We start from the raw sequence: 8,310 nt of genomic DNA, 5'->3' as shown, positions 1-8,310 counted from the left end.
CTCCCTCCCTCTCTCTCTCTATCTCCCTCCCCCCTTTCCCCTCCCCATCCCTCCTCCTCTCTCTTCTGCCAGTGGTCCCCAGAAGCTGTGGTTGGAGGCTGGATGGGGTTCCCCTCCCTCCCAGCGCCAGGCTCAGCAGGGACAGTGGAGAGGGCCATGGACCGTCAGGTCTCCCAACACGTCCCTTTCACCCCAGGGCCTTGGAACAGCATCTTTGCTCTTGGAAGCTTCCCTGACAAGTTTGGGGCTGGAGCCCAGAGTAAGTGGCTCCTCAGTGGACCCAAGGAGGATTTCCAAGGTCAAGGCGGGGCCCGGGCTCCTGACCTGTTGGTCTGCCTTTCTCTACGGCCATCTGTTTTGATTCAGTGAGACCCTTGGTTTCACCTGCCTCACTGAGCACCTGCCTGGGCCAGGGCTGAACCAGCACCACCTCAGCCGTGGCTGGCCCAGGCCTGTGGGCCACGATTGTGTGTTCTCACCCAAGACCGACCCTGGGGTCTGCCGGGGCTCCACCCTCATTTCCTAGGCAAGGGCGCAGCACTGCTTTCCCGGGGTTGCTGTAACTGATGACCACACACTAGGGGGCTTAAAACAACAGAAACGGATTCTCTGCCATTCTGGAGGTTGGAAGTCCAAGATCAAGGTATCGGCTGAGCTAACTCCTTCCAGAGGCTTGGAGGGAAAATCTGTCCCTGGCCTCTCTCCCAGCTCCGGGGGCTGTCCGCTGTCCCTGGGATTCCTCAGCTCAAGGCAGCATCTCTCCAATCTCTGCTCTGTCTTCTCGTGGCCACCTCCCTGGGTGTGCCTCTGTGTCTCCTGTCTCTCTGGCCTTGGATTTGGGGCCCACGCTAATCCAGGATGGCCTCATCTCTATCTGCACCTTACTTCCATCTGCAAAGACCCTGTTTCCAGCAAGGTTGCATTCTCAGGTTCCAGGATGACATGAATCTTAGGGGCTGATATTGAGCCCCTGCAGGCCAAGGCTCCGGGAGGAAGGAGGCACACCCAGGACCCTGGCTCAGAGCCCGGCCCACCTCTTCACACCTGCTCCTTCTTATGCTTGGACCCATCTCTGGGCCAAGTTTATTTCCCTCTCCTGATGGCCCTGCCCCAGATGATCTCTCTCCACAAATCCTTCTGCTGTGTCTCTGGTTGCCTCCGCCGACGCCCTTTCCTGGGGTCCTGGTCCACTCGGCATCCTCTCCCTGCACCCCCAGGTGTGTGACCTGCCTGCTGGGCCTGAGCCAGCTCTGCGGGACGTTTCCAGCCTGTGCGGCAACAGTGTGTGTCTCTGACCTGGTTCTGGCTCACCGTGCAGGGGCTGGACCTGAAAAGAGCTCCAAGTCCCCTCGTATGGGGTGTGGGGAAGACCAGGAGGCCTCTGAGGGACAAATCCTGGGTGAAGGGAGGCTGTGGGCAGGAGAAGGGGTGTGGATGCTGAGGAGGGGGTGCAGGGGGGCCCTTCTTCTGGTGGGGAGGGACTAATGGCCATGGGGAAGGGGGGTATGGCAGGAGGTTGTGCTGGGGAACTAGAGCCATAGGGCAAACGTCAACCTCGTGGGTGAGGCTTTCTCACAGTTGGGGTGCGAGGGGCATGGTCCGGGGTCCAGAGGTGATTTAGTTGTGGGTTCCATGGCTAAAAATGAAGTCCAGTGGGGACAGCCAATGAGGAAAATCTGAAGAAGGCACTGCTGTGGGAGAGGTCGGTGGAGGCTGTCACGGAGCTCCCTGCCCCGTGGTCACGGGCTTCGGCTGCCCTGGTCTGGGCTTCGGCCGGCCCAGGTGGGAAGTCCCAGGTGTAGCCAGTGGAGTCCCAGCTGGCAGGGAGCTGGCCAGGAGATCAGGCAAGTCACCCGGGCCCCTGGTGCATCAGATGGGGAGGATGGTACCTGCCTCTGTAGTCACAGGGGACAATAAATGTGACCCTAAAGGAAGCCACCATTTTCGAAAATGCCCTGGGACGTGGGAAATGCCGTGGAAAAGCACGGCCCGTCCGCAGGACAGCGCTGTCTCTACAGCTCACACGGACGCTATTAACCCTGATAACAGGTAAACAGTGTGCCTGCTTCAGCTGCAAATTACACGCAGCTTTATCTCTGTTCAGTAATGCTGGCGAAAGTGACAGAGGCCTCCTGAGGAGGCCTGGTTATCGCCGGTGGCCCATGTCCTCGTTGCCGCTCAGCCCAGTTCCCCCCTAGTGCCCTCTGTCCCGGGTGTGAGGGCTAAGGCAGCCTCATGAGTCTGACAGGGACGCTCCCCTCCCCTGCCGCTTGATGCCGTTCCTGCGTCCTCCTGTGACGCCTCTCCTATTTTCCCGTCTGCACATGTGTGCCTTCTCCTACTCCTGGAATGTTCTGGATTATTCATAACAGACTCACGGTCACCAGAGAGTAGAGTTGGGTCAGCAGGAGAGCTCAGTGTTGGCTTGTGCCTCTCCCCAGGAAGGTCTGGTATGTGTGTTTGCATGTATGTGTGTTTGCATGTATGTACTTGCACTTACGTGCACACGTGCATATGCACTGTGTGGTGTGTGCCACTGAGTGTGTGTGCATGTGCACAGAGGCACGTGTGCACATGCAATCATGCTTGCACATGCATAGACATTCATGTGTGCGGTGTGCATGTGTGCTGAGTGTGTGCGTAACATGCACATCTTGTGAGCCTGTATGCACAGACGTGTTCACACACATGTATGTGAATGTGTGTGTATGTCAAGAGGGAAGACAGCCTAGACTTCCTGGAAACCTCTCAAAATCCTGAGTCCACCCCCTGCCAGACACCAGTCATGGTCACTGCTGTTTGGATGCAGCCTTTAGGGGAGGTTACGGGACATCTGGGCAAAGGCGAGGAGAGATGAAATCACAGTGAGATTTGCAGCACGTTACCTGTTTTTATTAAAAATCAGTGACACAACAGAGCGATTTCACTCTATCTTACTTAAACTATATCCACTGCATGGGTGTCAGGAGGGCGGGGGAGGGGCTGGGGAGAGGGGCGCTGCTCTGCAAGCAGCCTCTCTCCCCCTCCATAAAGCCCCCAGCTCATCTCGGCCCCATCAGAGCTGGGATTTACAGGCAGACCTGCCGACAGCTTGCTGCGCGCCTCTCTCGGTTTTATTCCTGCTATTTATCACACTGGGCCCTGCTCAGCGCCAGAGGGACAGTTAATCAGGGCAGACTTTCTACCTCGTCATCCCGGGATTCTGCCGGGAGAAAATGTGAACCGTAAAATTAAAATCGTGGGAACTGGGGAATTTGTAAAGAAGCTGATGGTTTCGGGAGGAGGGAAAAAGGGAGATTTCCCCAGCTTCCTGCCCCACGTATGGACAGACCAAAATATTGAGCTTCGGGGATTTCACACCCAGAACTCATTTTCTCTTACTGCCGTGCCATGGACCAGTTCTGAGGCAATGACTTCCAGATTTCATCCCTCCCCTCAGCTGCTGCTCGGGGGCACTCCTCCCTTCTGGAGGAAATGCAGATGTGGTCATGGCCGAGAAGCCAAGCAAAGCAGGTGAGTGCCCTGGGGAACTGCTGAGGCCTGACCTAGTCTGATTGCAGGCACAGCCCCTGCTGGCCCCTGGGGAGACCCCCAGCCAGCCCCTGACTTCACCTATGTGGTACTGGGCCAGGCTTTCCTAGAGGGGAGAGGAGACGGGGAGTGACCCCAGAGAAAGGAGCCCACGGCTGTGCAGCCTGGCTGCCCCCGCTATCGTGAGGGCGAATGTTCAAGACCCAGGAGAGCCAGATCGGCGTTTAGAGACTGAGGAGAGCAGAGCCATGGACCTGGGAGTTGAGAGCCATATGCTAGGGGCTGAAGCTCATCATCTGATCCTGGAGAGGAGGGAAAAGAGTAGCTTACAGATCCTTCTTGATCCTTCCATGAAAAACAGGGTGGGTTTTGCTTCAGGTTTACTATCACGGAGGAGCTGGTTGGACTGGGCGAGAGGGAGTAGGATACATAGAACCCAGCGCTAGCGGTGCCCCTACTGGGCCTGCAGGGTTAGGACCTGAGCTCAGGGTCCAGAGCAGGGAGAGCTGCCAGGGACCCTGGGCAGCAGCACAGAAGGAGGTTTTCTTTTCAACAACATGAAGGTCACTGCAGCTGCATTTAGAGCCCTGGTGGTGACGTGTGTGTGTGCGTGTGTGTGTGTGTGGTGTGTGCCTGTGCACCTGTGTGCATGTATACATGTGCACTTGTACATGTGTGCAAGTGTGCTTGTGTATACCTGTGTGTGCATGGTGTGCTTGTGCCCCTCTGCATATGCGTGTACCTGTGTGTGCATGCGTGTGCGTGTACATGAGTATATGTGTGTGGCATGTGCCTCTCCAGGTCTGCTCATGAAGAAGGGAAGGGCATGTGTGTCAGGCACTAGAACAAATGGTTTTCCAGATTCCCAAAGGGCAGAGCAGTCAGGCAGGAGGCAGATGCCTTCTGGAAATACGCTACGGCAGACGACACAGGTTTCAGGACCAAGGCCTCATGCCGGCCTAGGGTGGGAAGTTTGGGGAGCCTGGCATTTGGGAATGGGGTTTCCTGACTCTGGGGTGCCCAGGAGACTCCTGAAGACCAGCCTTCCATGATCTCAGAGCCTGGAGTGGGACTGGTGTCACAGAGTGGCAGTGACGGTGACAGGCAGCTCAGCTCAGAGGTGCTATGGGCTTTCCCGCACCTCCCTGGACTCGTCATTTATTGAGTCATCTCTTCAAGGTTCTGGAGGAGCTCCAGGAGGAGGGGGTGGACAGAGGGACCCAGCCTCCCTGGCTGGAGCTTGGAATGGACAATATTTGCATGGGCAGCTGTCAGTCAGGGCCAGCCGGCAGCAGTGGAGGCACCGGCCAACCTCTGGGGCTTGGGGATAGGGGCGGCCCCAGACCCCAGGGGGGCTTCTGGGGGGTGAGCCCCACAGGCCTGGCGATGAGGTCAGCATGGGGCATCCAGAGGGGAGAAAGCGGAGGCTCAAAGGCAGACCCCAGAGACCCTCCTGAGCACTCAAAGGTCCCTGTTGGAGAAGGGAATCGGGGCGGCCTGTAGGCTGATTGAAATTATTCAGCCTCAGTTGAGACTCCACTGTCTGGGCCCCCTCTCTAACAGAGTGCCTCCCAGGACAGAAGATGGTGGCTCTGGCCACAGCACCCTTCCTCCTGCCCTGGCTCCCCGGAGAGGTCAAAGCATCACCAGGGGCCAAGTGGAGGGGGTGGGTGGCAGTTTTTTTGTCAAAAATGAACCCTGGGCTCCCTGGCTCTGAGGCTGGTGAGGTCCCAGTGCCTTGGGCCTCGGATCCTGCATAGAGACAGCGCTGCGTTGGAATCGGCTCTGGCAGCCTGTGGATAGCCACCCGTGGGAAACACTTGGGGCCTGGGCTTTCTTCTTTCTCCCCCCTTTAAAACATAAGCAGGCGCCTTTGTTCCAGGGCTTAGGCGGGAGCTCCCTGGCCTCCTAATCCTCTGGTCCCTCCAGGCCCAGGCACGTACTGCTGCCTGCCTCCCGTCCCCACATGGATCTATCTGCCTGTCGCTCCTCCACCTGCTCCTGGTGGCCTGCAGGCTCAGCTCCTCCCGGGTGTCCCGGGCTCTGCCAGCTCTCCAGCTGCCCTCCAACCCTGTCCTGCCACATGGGGCTGGACTTTCAGGCTGCCCTCTGTCACCAGGCCTTGGTACCTCTATGTGGCCTCTGCTTCAACCCTACTCATGCTTAGCTGCACCCAGGGCCATGCCCCTCTGCCTAGCTGCACCCAGGTATGTGCACACACACGCATGCGCATTTCGGAATGACCTTCCCCTGCCCTGGTCTGTTACCCAGCACTGCCTTAGAGCAGCTGCCAGTGGAGCTGCCTGCCCCGCCCAAGCCAGGCATCCTGTGGGCAGCCCCATGTCCTGTATGTTTGCACAGTGCCCACTCACGGCAGATGCCCAGCAGCTGCCTACCCGGGGGTGTTTGCTGACATTCTTCTGGAACCCCGCTCTGCGGTATAGACCCACCAGCATGAAGAATCCACACATGGGCCTGGGGAAACGAGGCTCCCTCTGCTCTTCACAGGTTGCAGGTCTCATGGGGGTGGTGAAAACAGCTGCAGGAAGTGTCCGAGATCCCAGTGCCGTTTCTGTGGATTTGGAATGCAGTCTGTGATTCTGTTGTTGCTATAGGTTTACCTTCCCAATTATGTTTGGCTTAGAACAATGTTAAAATTGCTTTGCATTCCCCGAGCACACAGAGCTGGAGTGTGGGAGGAGGTGGCCGGGGATGTGCAAGCTGGCTGGGAGATGTCGGGGACTGGAAGGCTGTTGTGGATAAGCCACATGCCACTGATAACCACCTGCATGGAGACACCCTGTGAACTAACAAGTGCAAGCCAATGTGAATGCCAGCACCTGGCCAGCAAAGGGGAATGGGGCACAGGGCTGGAGGGCCCAGGGGCCCGGGCCGGAGCCTGGGGGCCAACGTTTGTCAGTGTCTATCAGGTGCCAGGCTCTGTTGCAGGGATTTCCTCCTGTTGACACATTTACCCCTAAACACCCCAGAGGAGGTGGGGACTGTGCTCATTCTCCTTCTACAGACAGGTAAAGCTGGGTACAGAGATGGGGTTGGAGCGTAGGCTCAGGAACCAGGATCAAGGGGTGACACACAGCGGCAGATCCTGCATGGGGACAGGCCTGCGTTGGAATCAGCTCTGGCAACCTGTGGACAGCCACATGTGGGGGACACTCAGGGCATGAGCTTTCTTCCTTCTCCCCCCTTTAAAGCATAAGCAGTTACCTTTATTCCGTGGCAGACCTGGATCCTGGCTCCAGAGCCTATGCTCCAACCTCCATGTGGTGCCATTCCATGGGACAGAGACTCCAAACTGAGAACCGGCTTCCTCTGGTGACCAGCGGCAGGCCAGAGGCACAGGGCACAACTCACTGTCCACCCTGCGGAGGTGGGGGACGGACACGCTGGCACCAGGACGCACCCAGCAGAGCCAGATATTGGGGTCCCAGATTGAAGAAAAAGGGCAAGGCTTTGGGGGCCACAAAAAGCATGTCTTTTTGTTTTGCAGAGGAGAAACTGGTATTTTTCGTGATGTTACCTTCCTTGGTATTTTCTTTGCACGGATTCACACGTTTTTGACTTAGAACATGCATTTTCAACTGCTTGGACAGGAGCCTGCTTGGAGCACAGTCATTCTTTGAGCACTATCACCCCATTCTTCAGGGTCCCAGCCACGCTTGGCCATCACCTGATTCCCCATAGCCCCAGAGTCCATCTCCAGAGAAAAAGTTCTCTCCCCATTAATGAACCTGAGTAAAATACAGCTTTCCCTGAAGTTCAGAGTCAGGATGTGAAGTACTAGGAATTGAAGCCTCTCTTTCCTAAGTACGATGCACAGTTGTCTGGGCCTCCTTGCTCCCTTGGCTAAATGCCCTATACAAAATCACACAGCTGGATGCAACTCACCTAGCATGTGTTGGGGTTCAAGAGAGGCATGTTGCCTGAAAGAGAGACAGTAGGCTTTTATTTCCCACTGTGATGTGAACACTGGGATTTTTATGCTGTCGTAGGATAAAGAGAGTCCCAACTCGCTTCATGGACTTCAGCCTACCCAGGTGTTTCCAACACTTCCAGACTCCTCCTCCTTGGAAGTTGGGGGCACGGGTTCTCCAGGTCTTCATCATGTGTAAGTCGGTTCTTGCTGTGTAACAAACTGCCCCATAGGTCCATGGCTTCAGACATTTACAGTCGATGCTCATTATTTGAGGATTCTGTATTTGCAGATTCATCTACTTGCTAAAATTTATTTGTGACCCCAAAATCAAGATGAAAGGTGCTTTCATAGTTCTTCCTGCACCTGTGCAGAGCAGCAAAAAAATTGCAGTAGCCAGATGCATGTGGTCCCAGCTGAGGTCAAACAAGGCCTTCCAGCCTCAGCTCTCACACTACAAAGCATCCTTTCTGAGACCTGCTTAGTGCGATGTTCTTCACGTTTTCGTGCTTTCCGTTGGGGGGTTCACTGTTTAAAAGGGCGCCGGAGCCCCGTGCAACATAGCTGGTCAGTGTTCCTGAGCCCCAGGAGGCTGTGACGTGTCTTATGGAGAAAATTAGAGGTACTTCCTCTAGTGCTGTTAGACGTGAGTTCTATGTTAACAAATTAACAGTATATATGAAACACGGTGTCTTTAAATAGAAACACCCTTAAAACAAGGTTAGGTACTGACTGACCGATGAAACTTCTGCTACCAGAAGCTTGCAGGAACTTAGCCGTGTATTTCCCCAGGAGCCCTTGGTTTAGTATTGGCTAATTCAGTGTGGACGGTGACTTGATAGAACATA

At 55.9% G+C, this 8,310-nt stretch overlaps 1 protein-coding gene across 9 annotated transcripts in view; it reads left to right on the top strand.

Moving 5' to 3' along the window:
- The window catches only part of RBFOX3 (RNA binding fox-1 homolog 3), a 519,235-nt gene that overhangs the window by 166,090 nt on the left and 344,835 nt on the right, over positions 1 to 8,310 (top strand). The window contains exon 1 of one of the 9 annotated variants that reach the window (XM_058428876.1): positions 3,040 to 3,513. The exons of 3 other annotated variants lie outside the window; for them this stretch is intronic. In XM_058428876.1, coding sequence (XP_058284859.1) covers positions 3,475 to 3,513 — 39 coding nt within the window. In that variant the 5' untranslated portion in view covers positions 3,040 to 3,474. Of the gene's footprint in view, positions 1 to 3,039; positions 3,514 to 3,564; positions 3,894 to 8,310 lie in introns of those variants that run through there. 5 more of the 9 variants (XM_032178874.2, XM_032178873.2, XM_032178878.2 and 2 more) reach the window with 5 other exon arrangements.

Source organism: Hylobates moloch, unplaced genomic scaffold (assembly GCF_009828535.3).
Source record: "Hylobates moloch isolate HMO894 unplaced genomic scaffold, HMol_V3 SCAFFOLD_15, whole genome shotgun sequence".
In the NCBI taxonomy this organism is placed as follows: Eukaryota; Metazoa; Chordata; class Mammalia; order Primates; family Hylobatidae; genus Hylobates; species Hylobates moloch.
Note: the sequence above shows the minus strand (reverse complement) of the source record. Positions and strands in the feature narration are given on the sequence as shown.